General features: G+C 36.4%; 1 protein-coding gene across 3 annotated transcripts in view; it reads right to left on the bottom strand.

Annotated features, from left to right (window-relative positions):
- Window positions 1-10250: 10250 nt before the first annotated feature.
- Cpq (carboxypeptidase Q) overlaps window positions 10251-17239 on the bottom strand; it is a 441872-nt gene continuing 434883 nt past the window's right edge. For all 3 annotated transcript variants that reach the window (XM_040293837.2, XM_078016890.1, XM_021725165.3), the window contains exon 8: window positions 10251-10767. In XM_040293837.2, coding sequence (XP_040149771.1) covers window positions 10604-10767 — 164 coding nt within the window. In that variant the 3' untranslated portion in view covers window positions 10251-10603. The remainder of the gene's footprint in view (window positions 10768-17239) is intronic.

The raw sequence follows: 17239 nt of genomic DNA on the forward strand, positions 1-17239 counted from the left end.
TCCTGTCAATAGCTGGCCATCCCCACTTCCTCTCCATCACAGAACCTGTTCAATTTCATAGGGATATCTTGTTTGTTCAGTGCCTTACAGTGACTTGCACATGATAGGAACTTCACAATCACCTAGGATTAGTATATAAATCTTGAACCAGGGCCTTTACCGGAGAAAACCAATATGGCACCGTGGTTAAATAACAGTGTTACATGGTCTTGATTAAAATCGTAGGCCTACTTCTAATTAGCAATGTAAACTTGGGCAAGTGACTTAACATGTCTAATCTTGACTTAATTATTTGTAAGAGAGGAGGGCAGGTTTTGTGGAAATTCAAAGACTTAATACTTGTGAAGTGCATACTTCTTGGATGGTTGGATAGCAAACACTCAACACATGTTCGTTTTTATGCATGACCATCATGGTAATTATTTTTGTTAAAGTTAAGATCTATCTAGTTAAAAAATTCAAAGGGTATTTCCTGAAGGAATGACCTGGGAGATGAGTCTGATGGATAGGCAGGAGTTAACTAGACAAAGAAGGGGAAGGGGAAAAATATCACAGAGCAGAAAGGGATATGTTGGAAGAACTAGGAAAACAAAAACAAAAACACCACCACCAACAACAATAAGAAAAATACACAAAAAACCCAAAACAAACCCCAAACACCAATGTGTCTAGAGTAAAGAGGAGGATAGTAAAAACTGAGTCTAGCTAGGAAGGCAGGGCAAGAACGTGTGGGCCCTTCACATAATGAACTTTATTGGAAATTTATTCCAAGTTCAAAGGGAAGTTCATGAAGAACTCCAAGCAAGTGAGTGCACAGTTTGTAATGATAGATATTCTGGCTGCAATGTAGGGAGTGAGTTGTCTCATCAGAGTATAACTTCTGTTGATGAGAAATCTATTGTATTTGTGCCATCAAATCTGAGCCTACCAGTAATGTCTGGGAAGCTCTGGGGAGGGGAGCACTGAGCTGCAGAGCTGTTCAGCCTGGCGATTTCTGGTCTTCTTGATTGTGAGAGAGAATTTTTATGTGTAAATATTTAAACATTATAAAGGAAAACTAACAGACTGTTAAACTATATGTTTAGCATATTGCTTTGAAAAATACACATTGATGATTACTGAAAGTTGGAAAAGTATCAAAGGTAGTGAATTTAATTATTATTTGCCATGCCTGGGTATCTTATTGATGGGCCAGTAGCATGTGAATGAATAATAAAAAATGCATAATTTGCATTTATTGATGAGCCAGTATTAGGTGAATGAGTAATAAAAATGCATAATTTCATAAAATTTTTCATATCTTTACTTTAACAAAATTATTATTTTTAAAACAACTTGTATTTTTGTTGACAATAACACCAATGTGTCACAAATTAAAATATTATAAATTAAAATTAATTTGTATAATAATTAAGAACATTTGAATACACTCAATAAGATATAAAGTAGATGTAAAAATACTTTGTATGTTTTCTAAAAGGCTCTCTTTCTTCTAAAATATTCAAAATTGACTTTTAAAGTAAGAGGAATTAAAAATAGAATTACCATATTTGATCCAGCAATTCCATTTCTGGGTATATTCCCAAAGGAATTGAAAACAGTATCTCAAAAAGGTACTTTATACTTTTGATCATAGCAGAATTATTGCAAAATGCTAAAAAGTGGAAGCAATCCAAGTGCTCATCAGTGGATGAAGAGATAAGTAAAATGTGTTATATACATACAATGAATATCATTCAGTCTGAGAAAGAAGGGAATTATGACACATACTATAACATGAATAAACCTTAAGAATGTTATGCTAGCCGCACAGTGACTCAGGCCTATATCCAAGAGACTTGGGAGGCTGAGGCAGGAGGATCACAAGTTCAAAGCCAGCCTCAGCAACTTATTGAGGCTCTAAGCAACTCAGTGAGAACCCATCTCTAAATAAAATATGAAAAAAAAATGGGCTAAGGAAGTGGCTCAGTGGTTAAACACCCATGGGTTCAATCTCTGTTAAGCTCCCCCTGAAAAAAAAAAAGAACATAGAGCTACATGAAATAAACTAGTCAACACAGACAGATACTGTATGATTCTTCCACTTATTTGAGGTACCTAAAGCAGTCAACTTAAAGACATAAGGTAGAATAGTGGTTGCCCAGAGGTTGAGATGAGGGGGTAACAGGAAGTTACTGCTCAGTGGGTACAGAGTTTCAGTTTTGCAAGATGAAAAGAGCTCTGGAAATGGTAGTAATAGTTGCACAGCAAAATGAATGTACTTAAGGCCACTCAACTGTACAATTAAAAATGGCTAAGATGGTAAATTTTATCTTACTTTTTAAAATTTTAAAATATTTTAATGATTAATTATTACATTAGGAAATGTAAATTATAATTAATGAATATCAGATGTGAAAATAAAAATATTTATTTTAAATATTATTTTAGATGTCAGTGGAACTTTATTTTATTTATTGATACATGGTGCTGAGAATCGAACTCAGTGCCTCACACATGCTACGCAAGTGCTCTGCCACTAAGCCACAACACCAGCCCCCAAATAAAAAATATTTAAATAAACATTTACTACTTAAATTTTAAGATGTTTGTTGAATATTATTAATTGTATAAAATAAAACTATTTGCATTTCTAGTATGGCATGCCAATGAAGTTGACAATATAAGTTATGGATATTACATTTCAGAAGTATTATGCCTAGACTAACACATACTCAAGTTTATAAGGAAGGCAAATTATTTAATGTTGCAAATAATAAATAATGCAAAACACCACCATGTTCAACTGTTGCTAATGCCCTGCTAACTCATGAATACCTTCAGAATCACAAATGGGAACATGCCGAGAATCAAGAAGACAGAAGAAGCTTGAGGCTGCCAGGAAACAAAACCTTATTATGTAAGAACCTACTACTTTCAGGCTAACAGGAAAGATTTGACAAGTTAATGAATTTGCTTTTTCTTCTTTCTCAAATCTTCAAGCTCTGCAGCAGCGTCTTTCTTCACAGCATTGAGACATAGTCTTCTCTCAAAGACAGGACCTGAGGACCCCCTTTTTTGGAGCTTGAACGTGTAGGCTAAGTCCTGAGTCACACTGTGTTGGCCCTGAATGCTGGCTCTCTGGTAACAGAAATATCCGTGTGTCCCTCAATACACTTATTTATTTAATTTTATTTATTTATTTATTTTTTGATGCCGGGGATTGAACCCAAGGCCTTGTGCATGCAAGGCAAGCACTCTACCAACTGAGCTATATCCCCAGCCCCCTCCATACATTTATTATTGGTGTATTTCTGTGATTTGTTAGTCTCTCTAAAACACAGGGTGCAGGGCAGGGACCCTCTTTCCTTGGTGAAAGTGTGGTAGTGTTAAATCCACTTTCTAATTCTTGAGATGAAAATGGCACTAGATAAAAGGTATCTATCCACAGTGTAAAGATTGGATGGGTCTCCACCCAGAGAGTGCATGTTTGGGGATGATACTCAGTGTGAATTTTCTAGATTTCAGTCATATTTGATAAATAATTAGGTTTTCTCATCTTTAAATGGTGTTAAAATGGGACCAACTTATAGTGTAAGAATTCACTGAGGAATTCTTAGCAGCATCGTTTGCCCAGGGTGGGTATTAGTGATAAGGATGAAGATGGTGTGGATGGCCTGGCACAGGATCAGAGACAAGCTCAGCTTGGCGGAAATCTCTGGGATGGACTAGCTGATACTTGGAATTAAGAGAATTAATTAATCAGGACGTGACTTTATCATCAAGGTCTACAGCCCAGCTAAGTATTCTTTAAATCTGGCAAATAAAGCATAGATTCGTGAGGGACCACCAAACTTGTAGATAATTGTGTGGCTGCTTGAGCAGACCTGAAATGACCAGTAATCGTATTAAGAATGTCAGATTTTCCTAAGCACTTGAGCACCCTTAGGATATGCTGCAAACCTATGAATATTTATCTGTTAAGTTTCCAGGCCACAGGAGGTCCTAATTGTCCAGGGGAAAGGTCTTTGCCTGGAGTTGAGGAATCAATTGATTGGAAGATCTGATTGAGAGCTGAGTTCATCTGTCTCGTTTTATGTACAAAACTCCATTAACCATTGCCTCCCTTCCTTCCTTTGGTTAACTGTGAAGCATCTAAGGGAGAGGACAAAAGGAAAAACAAACTTCAAAGGTAATTTCTTTCCGCTCCCCAAACCGTCCTGGGTTTTCGGGTTTAACGGAGAATTGAGAAGTGAGCATGCATCATTAATTTCTATGCAGCAAACATTCTTCACTTCAAATGGCAATTAGTGATAACATTTCTATCTTGTGTCGTGATGAGATTTTTATGCTAATCATCACATAGCTGTAAATTAATCATTTGGGCTCAGTTAGAGAAGATGTATATTTCATGAGACAGATATAGATATCAAGATCTGTTTGATATTTACTCAAGGTAAATGGGAAGCATCTCAAATTATTATGAACAGCGCATACTGAGCAAATAAGACCACGTGGCGCTGTAATGTATGCAGGGTAGACACATGAGAATTTTCAAAACACTCTTGATGTCGTTAGTGTAATTATTGAGAGGAAGGTGGAACACTCCAGGGAACTTAAACACCAAATCATTCACAGACACACTAGAACCCTCAGAAACCACATCTTAGCAATTTCAAGGGCAACATCAGCCATCAGCCTCCTTTCCTCCTAATCTATTCTTTTTCTGTTCCAGATTTCACCCTTTTCCTATTATACAATATTTAAATGGTTTTCTCTTCTCAATCTGCACTTAAGTCTACTCAGCCAGAATGAATCAGAAAAGCAATTTAACCCTCAAGTCAAATCAGAAAGCAGCTGGATGTGCAGGGAGTAGCCCACCACTCAAATGATATATTATTTTTTTTAAACAAACGAATAATTCCTTTTATGACAATTTTTGATAGTTCAGTCTTTGGCAGTTCTTGAAATTCCTGATAATCTATGTTCTCAGATTGGAATAAAGTAGTGAGAAAAGAATTAGTCAAAATGTACTAAATGCAAAAAAAAAAAAAAATATGGGTGTAGTAATTAGACAAAATTTAGTGACCAAGCACTGACTTTTAACCAAGCAAGGGTAATAAGAACCAGACTTGTGTTTATGCATAGAAACAATTTAAAATCAAACCAACTAAATGAAATAAATTTTTAAAAAATACCATACATCAGGAAATGAAGGAAAATGATGCCCAGAGACAGTAAAAAAAATGAGGTGAGCCCGTGATGACCTTTGAGAACTTCGTTGGTAGTTTTCAGTTACAGTGCAGGGAATGAACACCCAGGAAGAGCCCGCCATGAGTGAGGAGAGGAACTAGAACATCCATGGAGGTGGTGGTAGCTGAAGTTCACGGGACATGGTCTTGGAGAGACTAGGGCTACACAGAGAAAGGATGTCAGAGATCCACAGAAGGTCTGCCCACCTGACTCCTATCTTCAGCTAACCACTCATTGGTGCATGCATTTGAGGAAACTATCAGAGACTGGGGAAAGACCCAGCTGAAAGGAATGGAAGGAATAGCACCAGGAACTCACATCACACAAAGACAGAAATAGTTTTCTGTTCCTCCAGGCGGAGATGAAGCCTCATAATTTACCAGGCATTGAGTATACAGAAGTATTGCACACTAGGAGTGGGTCAAAATTAGCTGTAAACTAAATGCTTCTGTAATTTTACTTCATTGCTTGATTGAAAAATTAGGGTGCACATTTTTTTCAACACAACAGGATCCTGAAAGTGACCATCTTTGGTTTGGATTGGAAGACACCCTTTAGGAAGACACCCTTTTGTAAGCCACATGACCACTACTAATCAGTTAAACAGCTCCTTGTCTTTCCCTGGGGCCATTGCAGCAGGAATTACTAATCAACTGGATCTCTTAGTGATGTCTTCCAATCCAAGTTTCCATTTGTGATCATTGTCTCCTTTTGTGAGGATACCATACAGATGGTACTACCCAAAGCACCATAAGGAGTTTCCATATTTCCTGCCTAAACCTTTCTATCCCTCCTATTCCTTTTCCTTCTTAAATTGAATTAGCTCTCTTTTTTTCTTGCCTTTTATTTCATCATTTAGAATTGTAAACATGCCTCTAACAAATTGCTTACCTGCATCCCACAAGTTTTGATATAGAGATGTTTGTGTGTGCTATTATTCAGTTGTAAATGTTTTAATTTCATTGAATGGTTTCTTCTGTGTCATATGGGTTACTTAGTAGTCCCTTATTAATTGCATTTAGCCATTTCTTATTTCTCAATATTTTACCTATATGGTAAGAATATTTTTTAGTTGATTAGTGGCATCGTAGTCCCTGAATTCAATGTCAAATTTGTTAGTCCTTTGTTCTCATTCCTTGTGTTGGGGGTTGTTCTATTGTTATACATTCTAATTTGACTTTTTTTGGTGGCTACTTTAGAAAATTTACATTCATATCTAACTTAGCATAGCCTGAAGTTAGACAATATCTTTATTCTCTTTTAGGGCATTTCAAGCACCTTAGACCATTAATTCCAATAACTTTCCTTCTTATTCATATGTTTTTTAGTTAAGTGTCTCCTTTTTTAAAAAAAATGTCTTTTTTTTAGTTATAGATGGACACAATAGCTTTATTTTATTTATTTATTTTTATTTGTTACTGAGGATCCAACCCAGTTTCTCACACATGCTAGACGAGCACTCTACCACTGAGCCACAACCCCAGTCCCCATATTGTTTTCTTTTTGAATATCACATTATCATTGTTTTATTTGACCCATATTTGTTTAAAACGATCACCACCTTTTTTTCCTATTAACTTCTATCAGACTGGTAGGTTGAGATGGTCCATTAGGACAATGAGCAAATTGGAAGTAACAAGACTTAGTCACTCACTGACCAGAAGCAAGAGGCAGAAATAGGTGCCAGTTACCTGATATTCTGTCTTCTTTCCCTAGAGTGTCACCAGGGCGGGGTCAGGTGAAACAATGCAGATGTGGTAGGGAGGCACCTCCATGCTGAGGAGCCCTGGACAAAAAGATTTCTGGTACTTTTATGTATGTGGAACTGAGCAGTGGGAGAAAGAAGGCAGAGGTGGAAAAGTATGAAGTCAGAGCGGAGGAAAGCGTCTTCCTCATAAGGACAGGAGGCCTCATGGAGGAATCTGGGATAAGAATGCAGATATGCAAGTGAGCATGGCCGGCCCAGGAACTCCCTCTGGAAAAGCATCCTGCAGTGAGGGTGCACTGTCTGGAGTGGGGAGGGCAGTCTTTTCTCAGGACGCCTGCCACACCATGGGTCTGTCATTGGTCACAGACCTGAAAGAGCACACCAAGCCTTGGGCTGAGACCCAGGCTCCTGGACAGCTTGTACTCCATGTTAGGGTTCACTCTAGGATCACTCAATCTTGCTGGGAGTATACTTTGGCAGGTTTCTTTTAGTGAAGATGATGGTGGTAAATTCTCTTCAATTTTTTTTTGCTCTGGAAATATCCTTATTTTGTCCTTGATTTTGCAAAGTGTTTTCAGCAACCACAGAATTTTGAGGTAGATATTTGTCTCTCAGTGATACCAAAAGTTCAGTGCTTGTCCCTGGTGCCATACCAAAGAACAAGGACAAAAGTTTTTGAGACAAAATTAAAAAGCTGCCTTATTAATTTTCCTGCAAAGGAGGAGGGCCGTGGACAAAGGTCCCAAAGCTTGCTGATCCACTTCTCAAGGGGTCACAGGGCTTTTAAAGGGGGAACACAAGGACTAGGCTCTGAGTAGGATTATCAGTAATTATCAGTAGGATTATCAATTAATGTCCAGCTGGTGGTCTTGAGAGAGCCAAGGCTCAGACCTGTTGGTACCAGTTCCCAGGGGTGGATTTCTCCATTCTTGTGGTCAGTGAGTTAAAGGACAGATAACCTGACCTAGAGTAGGAAGAACATTAAGGGAAGAACATAAATATTGTTTTCCTTGGTGGTTTGGGAGGGGAGGAAGAGAAGGAAGAAAAAGGAGAGAGAGAGAGGGAAAGAAAGAAAGAAAAAACACATTCAAGATTGAACTCAAAACATAACAGGGACCCCTGTACATCAGCACATTGAAGATATTTCACTGACTTCTGGTTTGGTTGTGTTATTAAGAAGTTAGCTAAGAGTCTAATTATTGCATCTTTTAAGACAATCCATCTCTTCTCTCTGAGTTCAAATACTTTCTCTTGGCATTTTGAGGCCTATAATCTCTTCATATCTTAATTTATTCTTTCTGGCATTCATCAAGTTTCTTGATTCTGTGACTGATATATTTCACTATTTCTTGACATTTTCTATCATTTCTTTATGTAAGATTATTTCTTTATGTAAGTTTATCCTTTATATATGTGTATGTTTGTATATGTGTATACATGTGTATATATATGTTTTTATTATATTATATATCATGTATATATTATATATTCTTAACCTTTCATATTTTTCAAATATTTATCTTTCTGAGGTAAATTTTCATTAATGTCTTAACTATAACCTTTCAGTTCATGATTTCTCACTAAATAGGTCCCTTAATTTTAAAATATCACTTACTATATTCCATATTTCTAGAAGTTCTCTTTAGTTCTTTTTACAATGTGCTATTTTTTTCATAATCCTTTGCTCTTTATTTTCAATCCCTTAGTTTACTTCCTTAAACCTGATGGAAATAGTTTATAAAAACACTCAGCCTAAAAATTCCAATTATCAGAGGACACTGTGGGTTAATTCTGTTGTAGTATTTTTGGTTTGCATTCTGAGTGAAAGTTCAGAATGTTATGGTTCCAGTTTGTTTTTTGCTTTTGCTTGTGACTTCATATTTTTTGTAATTGTATCTATGGAAATTTCTTGGGACCCTCTACTCAGCACTTACTTATTTACTTGTGGTGATTTTCCTTGAAGCCCTCAGAGTTATTTTTAGTTCACTGTGGTATTGAGGTATAATCTTTTTAGGTCTCATTTTTGTGGGAATTTTCTAGTATCCCTAATGTGGCAGGATCTGGGATTTGTTTACAGTTCTCCAAGCTTGAAAAGTCTGAAAAAAATGAGATTTAGATTTTCCACATCCATTCTTCAGATTTTCTCAAAGAGAAAATGGTTGAATGCTCTGTGTATCTCTCTTGGGACATGTCTTCACATATTTTTAATCACCACATTCATACAGTCTCACGTTATCTAGCATTTCTAGCTGTTTTCAGTATTAAAAAAGCCAGAGTATTGGTCTGCTACCTTGACAGAAATGAAAGACCCTACTCTGTCTTTCAGTTCTTTTAAATATTACTAACAAAACTGATTATTTCTCCTCCTCCTCCCGCCTTTCCCTTCCCCTCCTCCTCCTACTCCTTCTTGTCATCCAAATACATTACATGTATATCAGATCTTTTGACATTGTCTTATAGTTCTTAGGTGATCCATTCTGGCATATTTTTCCTCTCTTTTTTTTTTCTCTTAGTGTTTTAATTTGAATAATTTCTATTGACCCGTATTCAATTTCATTGATTCTTTCTTCAACCTTGTCTAGTCTGATGAGCCAACAGAAAAATTCTTAAATTTATGTCATTGTATTTTTTATGTGAGTATTTGCATTTGATTCTGTTTTATAGTTTTCATCTCTCTGCTGAAATTCTCTGTTCTTGTGCATAGTCCACTTCTCACACTAGATTCTTAACATATTAATCACAGTTATGTTAAATGCCCTCTCTGATAGTTAAAAGTCCTGGGTTGCCTCTAAATGCAGTTCTTTTCATTGCTTTCTCTTCTGACAATGAGTTTATTTTTTTCTTGCCTTTTTGGGTATATTTTGTAATTCTTTATTTAATACTTGGTATTGTATAGAAGGAATGGTAGAGATTGTCTGTAGAGTAGATGAGGGCAATTGCTTTTGCTCTATAGAACCCTATGAAGATATTATCTGCCCTTTCTTCAGCTTCAATCTCAATAAAGTATAAATAAGCCATAACTTCCTTCAAGTGTGTGAAATATATAAAATGTACATGTGTATAGGCATTATTATTTATCTAATAATGGATCCTAGTACTCACATTTAATAAGGTAATTGGATTATACATCCTTGATTTTTTCCAAATGGGGACATCTTTCTTTCTTGCTAATTTAAAAATTCCATATCTCATTGAAAGCTCATATACTATAAACATGTGCAAGTTAGAAAGCCAAATGCATCCATACATTCAATTAAGATATTAAGAGGAATTTGTAATTCATCTACTCCTTCAATAAATAACATAAACGTAACAATCGATCATTATATTTAATATTCATAAGCAAACCCATAAAAACTGCAGGTCTTCCAAAGATTCATTCAGCATTTGTTTTCAAAGTAGAAATAATATTTTTAAAAGGTGGCATAAAGAAATGCCCTCCCTGTGATTCCTTCCATATGGCGATTCTAGGTGGTGATGGGGGTTATTCCTTATTCTAGAAACATTTCAGGAAGCATTAAGACAGAGCATGACAGAAAGTATAAAAAAGTTGTGTTCTGAAGATGAATCATATAAATCTGCTTGGTGAAGGACATTTTCTTGAAGCTGCAGACCCAGGATTCCTGGCTAGAAAGGATGAGAGTGCCCTGGTCCTCACTGTTGTTAGGACCTGGGTAGCATTTCTTCCATGTCTGCAACAACGTAAGAGACAACAGCCCAAACGGCGGCAGCAATGTTCATCTGCTTTGGATCCATGACGGTCATGGTATCTCCATGGGAGTGATGGAAGGCGAAATATTTATACAAGTCATCACGCAGACTGGCTCCTGGGGAAGAAAGAGAAAGAACTCTGAGTGGAATATGGATAGATTGTTGAGAAACCACTGCTACCCTTACCCCCTCCCTTTGTCTGCTCCTATATACCAGCTGCAGTGGAAAAATAAGTACTTCCCCAGGCTCTCTTGCAGCAAGAAGTGACAACATTCTGACTATGAGGATATGAGGGACAGGTTGTGGGCACGTTCTTGGAAAACCTTTGCTTTGCTGACAAAAGAGTTGGGAAAACGTCTCTAATGCTGCATTAAAGTCAGATGAGAAGTTAGGAGATGCCAGGGGCAAAAAAGCCCACAAGCTCCACATGGCAGAGTGGAAAGACAGCAGAGTCTGGATTGAGAAACTACTGCTAACCAACCAACGAACTCTGTCCTGCCTACTTCTGGACTCCCTGCCATTTGAGGGAAAATAAACTTTCATTTGTATGAGTCACTGATACAGATGTCTTCATATTTATAAAAGAGCATCTTTGTGTCTGCAAGAGTGTAAGTAATGTACCTTCCTGGATACAAAAGAAAGTCAATACTCCTTTGCTCAAGTTTTCCTCCTCAAATCACTTGTTTACTTCCTGCAGTCATGAAATACCCAGCAACCTCCAAGGACACCAGCAGGAGTCTCTGCCCCACTTAAAAGCTTTCTTCTCACTTTTCACTAGTTTTAGTCTTGAATCAAAGCCTCAGGGAAACTTCCAGTCTTGCTCATCCTTGAAAACCTACTAGGCCCATCTTGTGGATAGTTGCGATTCTTCAGCCTCCAGCAGTTTGTTTTATTATGAAACACACCATACATATAGAAGAGTACAGAGAACAAAAATGTATATTACCAAGGGCGATGATATAAAAAGTACACATATGTCCATAATTCAACACAAGGAAAATATTTCCAGTATCTTTGAAGGCCAATTTTTTTGTACCCCCACTTCCTATTTCAGATCCCTTCCTGTCCTGCGTGTGCACCTGTACGCATACACGCACTATAATATTGCCAGCTTTTGAACCATATACTTCAGATGTATTTCTTCATCTTGTTTTTTTCACTTGAACATGTAAAATCTACCTGTTATCATGTATAGCTGTACTGTTTCCTTTTCTTTCTTTTTTTTTCTTCTTGCTATTCATTACTCACTGTCTTTATCCCTTTTCCTGACATTGGGTACTAAGGTTTTTCCAGTTACCTATTATTATATGTGCCATCAACATTCTCTAGGGCCAAAATGTAAAAGTGGAATTGCTGGACTGTAGGGTATGCCTGTATTCAACTTACCATGTAATTCCAAAAGATTTTCCTTTTCAATTCACACTTCCACCATCAGTGTATGAGTCCTTCTCTTGCCTCATACCCTCTCCAGCACTTGGTATCCTCAAAGTAATTTTTGCTAATTTGGTGAGTATAAAATGTTACCTCATTTTTAAAAATTATTAATGGGAATGAGCACATATTATTATACGAATTTTTGGGTCATTATATTTTCTCTTTTGTGAAATGCCTGTTCAGGTCTTTTGACAATTTTTCAGTTGATTTATTTGTTTCTTCTTGATTTTTAATATGATATGTTTTTGATCTGTTTGTGTTGCTACTCTTATGTTGTTATGAAGCTTGTATATGTATTATTTTCCAGTTGTTTGTGACTCAACTTTCCCCCCCTTGTTTAGCATGTGTTTTGATCACTAAATGCTTTTATTTTCAATGTAGTTGAATTTATTGTTTCCTTTATGATTTTCATTTAGCATGTCTTCTTTAAGAAATGCTTCCCTACCTTAGAATCAGAATTCTCCTGTGTTTTCTTGTAAAATTTTTAAAGTTTGGATTTTAACTTTTAAGATCTCCATCTATCTAGAATTAGAATGGATTCTTATGCAGGATATGAGGTAGGCTTCTACTTTTACGTTTTAGGTGTTCAGGAACATTTTTTAACTAGTGCATCCTCCTTGCCCATCACCTGCAGCATTAGTTTTGCCTTGTATCAAGTTTCCTTAAAAGTGAAGGCTCCTTCTTTTTTTTTTTTAAATTTTTAGGTGTCAATGAACATTTATTTTATTTATTTATATGTAGTGCTCCTTGGGCTGGGGTTGTAGCTCAGTGGTAGAGCACTCGTGTAGCATGTGCGAGACCCTGGGTTCGATCCTCAGCACCACATAAAAATAAATTCATAAAATAAAAGATATTGTTCCTGTCTACAACTAAGAAAAAAAAGTTTATTAAAAAAAAAAAAGTGAAGGCTCCTTTGGGCTAATTCTGCTGCAGTGGTTGCTGGCTGACCTCTGTGGCGAGGCCACACTATCTTCACTGCTATCGCCTGCTAATCCTTGACATCTGCCAGGGCAAGTTCCCTCACCTTCCCTTCCCTCTCCTTCAGGAATATTTTGGTTATTCTTAATCTTTGCTTTTCCAGATAAATCTCAGAATCATTTTAACATTCTACCAAAAAAAAAAAAAAAAACGAGAGTTGTGTTAATCCATGTATCTATTCAGGGAGAATGCTATGTCATTTTATTAGGATGTTGTGTATTCTCATCAATAAAAATAGTGTACTGATGTGTGTTTTTATTTACTTAAGTCTTCTGTAACTTAAAAAATATTCTCATAGTACAAGAATTTGCACATTTTGGTGGTTTTATTTCCTGGATCGATTATATGCTTTGGGGTTATTGTAAATTGTACATTTACAAACTCGCCTTTTCTATTTATGGTTATCCGCTTTTAGTGAAAAGTGTATATCTGATTCATAAAATGGAGTTCCTTCTTTCTCTACATTCTGGAATCTAATGTAAGATTAGAATTATTTATTTCTTGATTATTTCGTAGAACTTTTTACAAAACCACATAAATCTGATGCTTGCATTATGGTAACAATTTTAACTAATGATTCAATTTCTTTCATGATAATTTGGGATGTTTGGATTTGTACTTCTTGAATTAATTTTGGAAATTACATTTTTGCTAGGAATTTAAGAGTTTTACCAAATATTCAAAATAATCAGCAAACAATTGTCAACAATATCCTGTTTTTATTTTTTGCCAACGTTTGCTGATCTATAGTGACTCTTTTTCATTCCTGATTTCATTTTTGTTGGCTTTTTGAAGGAAAAAAAAGATAACAACTTTCAGGTACTTTCTATTATACAGTAGGGTTTCTTTCATTGATTTCTGTTTTTAGATTTATTATTTCCATTATTTCTTTGGTTTATTTTCTTTTTCTAACTTCTTTTTTTCCCCCTAATTTCTTGAGTTGAATCCTCAGTTTATTATTTTGTAGATTTTCTTTGTCTCTAGCATGAGCAGGAAGGCCACAATCTTCCCCTTAACTGTGCTTTAGCTTTATTCTGATCAATATTTTCATGATTGTTCAATTATATATATATATATATATATTTACTAATTTCAAGTTTGATTTTTTCTTTGACTCATGAATTTGAATATTTTTAACAATAATTTTCAAAAAATATGGAGTTTCCTTGTTTTTATTTTGTTATTAACTTCTAACTTAATTCTAATTATTAACTTCTAACATAACTATTAGACAAAGTGACACATTCTTTGAATTTTGCTGAGATTTGCTCCATGGTCTATAATACGATCCATTTTCATAAATGTTTCAAGTGTACTACATGAAAAGAATGTGCTCTCAGGACTCTGTGTGTGTCCATTAGCTTGAGCTTGTTAATTGTGATCTTCAAACCTTTTAACTCCTTACTGATTCATTATCTATCTATCCATCAATTTTGGGAGAGATGTGTGAAAATATCCCTCTGTGATTTTGGACATGTTTCCTTTTCCTGTAGTTCTAGAAATTTCCTTTTTATATATTTCAAAATTTATGCTATTAGGGGTATATAAATACAGAATTCTGTCTTCCTGGGAAATTGAAATTTTATTACATGTAACCCTCTCTCTATATTGAAATTGCTTTTGTACTGAAGCCTACACATTTTAGTACTAGCTTTTCCTAATATTTAATGTAGCCACACCTACTTCATTCAGTGTGGCCCCAGTATGCCTTTCCCTCTCATTTTACTTTCAGTCTTTCTCTGTCCTGATATTCTTAGGGGTTTCTCTTATGAATAGTTTATAAGTGAGTTTCAAAATCTAGTTTAAGATTCTTTGATTTTTAACTGGAGACTATAATCCATTTATGCAAATCGTGATTATTGTTAAATTGGATTCATTTATACAATCTTAACTTTTGCTCTCAATTTGTCCATTTTTAAATTAAAAGAATTCTTTTTTCTTTCTCTCTTGCCTCTTTTGCATTGATTTTTCCTCCTCCTCTCATTCCCCTGTCCCAGCCCGTACCCCTGTTTGGAAGTTACAGTTTATTTTAATTCTTCCAATAGAGACTGTAGAAATTAGACATCACATATTTATCTTAATAAGTCTAAAGTTAATTAATACATTACCTGAGGATACTAGCAGCCCCACATTTTGCACCTGTTCTAGGTGAACTCACTGCTTCTTACAATCCTTGTTCTAGGCAACCAGGAATTGACACATAAGCTTTCTTATCTCTGTGGATACTCACTTTATCCTTTTTTACCTCTAAAAAGTTCCCTTATTTGCCTTGTGATAAACCATATATTATAAAAAGACAATTATTGTTTTATTCAATATTTCCTTTGGGGAAGGAGAGGTACATTTCTATGAACTTCTGGTAACCACACTGTCAGGGTTTTCTTTTCTTCTCCCACTTCTTGTCCTTGGATACTCATTCTGCAGAACTTCACTGCCTCAGGATGTTGAGTGGACTTTCTCCTAACCTAAATTTTAAAAACTTAACCAGAGGGTTTGCCCCTACACACTCCCAATCTCCTTGCTCTGGAGCAGAGTTTGTGTTTGCCTCTTTTTCTTTCATTCCATGCTGAGTTCAGCCATGGTGCTATTAAACAGAACACAAGTGAGTGGGGCAAAAAAGAAAGAAAAGTATAAAAGAAAACTCAACTATTACCCCAATTAATGGCTCCTATGCCTTTTGGCAAACATCCCAAACAGTGTGTGTTGACAATATCTATCAAATTCTTTGCTCATGTTTAGAAGGCTCCTTCCTGTGCAATGATTTTCTTTCTACACTAGTTTATAAAGACTGTTTTCTGTTACTTCAGTGGCTCAGAATGGGTTGGAACTCATTATCATCCAGCTTGATATCATAAAGCCCTCAGTGGTGGGCTGGAGCTGAGGTCCACAGTGTTCTGAAGTTTCAATCCAATTTGACTGGACGCTTATTGAGCCTCTACAATATTCTAGGCAATGGCTAAGGCCTGAGGCAGACATAAAGGTAAAAAGACACAACCTCTGCTCTCCAAAAGCTCTCACAAAGCTCAGTGGGAGCAGAGAAAAAGTGTACAGGAGTAATAACAACATAGAATGCACTGAGTGCTACAACAAAAGGACAAAGAAACAGTGGAGAGATCATGTCACTGAGTGACCTCTCAGACCCCTACACTAAGTCCCCATGTTGTGTGTTCTCCATCCAGCCCTTACCATACTTGTCCCATCCTTTGTTATAATTGACTGTTTCACATTTCCCTTGTTACACTGTAACCTCCTGAAGGCAGGACCTCTGTTTTGCTGCACATTCTGTCACCAGTGCCTATAATATAGCACCAAATAGAAGATGAAAAAATAATATATATAAACATATATTTATTTTTTTACTGACTGAATGAAAATCAGCAAATTTCCTGAATAAACTAGGCCTGTAGTGTGCTGTACCTGCCAGAGTTCTTGTAGGAAACAGATGGGACATTTTAAGAAGTCAACTTGAAGAATTGTTACTATTATTATTATTGTTATTATTTTGCAGTACTGGTAATTGAACCCAGAGCTGCATTCATAATAGACAAACACTATACCTCTGAACTACATCCCCAATTCCTTCTAAATTTTATTTTGAGACAGGGTCTTGCTAAGTTGCCCAGGCTGTATTTGAACTTGCAATCCTCCTGCCTCAGTTTCTCAAGCAGCTGAGATTACAGGCATGAGCCAATATGGCCCAGCACTTAGAGCCCAGGAGGATAGATATGCTGAAGTTACAGTGGGTAGAGAGAAGCTGTGGTTATTTGCACAGGGAGTCAGGGACTCCGTCCCCTTCTAGTGCCTCTTAATATCCTCCTGGTCCCCCTTAGCAAAGCCTAGTCGTAACCCAGAGGGCAAGGGAAACTAATTAATGTAGTTCATAAGAGTTCATCCCCAGGGTAGAGGAAAGTGGAGAAATATTCAGCACTGATACTTAGGATGTCAACAGACAGACAAGGACCCACATATTCTGGGTGACTAGGATATGCAGTACCCCAATGTGGGGGACATGGGGAAAACTTGGACTAATTATTAGCAGATGAAGTCAGCAACTGACTGTGGAAAGTCCTAAATCTAAGCCTGAAAACAGACTGAATATAATTCACAAGTGCACACGCCCCAGGCAGCTAGAGGGAGGAGGGAAGGCTCAGTGAAGGCAGCTGAACCCTGGGGAGA

Source organism: Ictidomys tridecemlineatus, chromosome 7, assembly GCF_052094955.1.
Source record: "Ictidomys tridecemlineatus isolate mIctTri1 chromosome 7, mIctTri1.hap1, whole genome shotgun sequence".
In the NCBI taxonomy this organism is placed as follows: Eukaryota; Metazoa; Chordata; class Mammalia; order Rodentia; family Sciuridae; genus Ictidomys; species Ictidomys tridecemlineatus.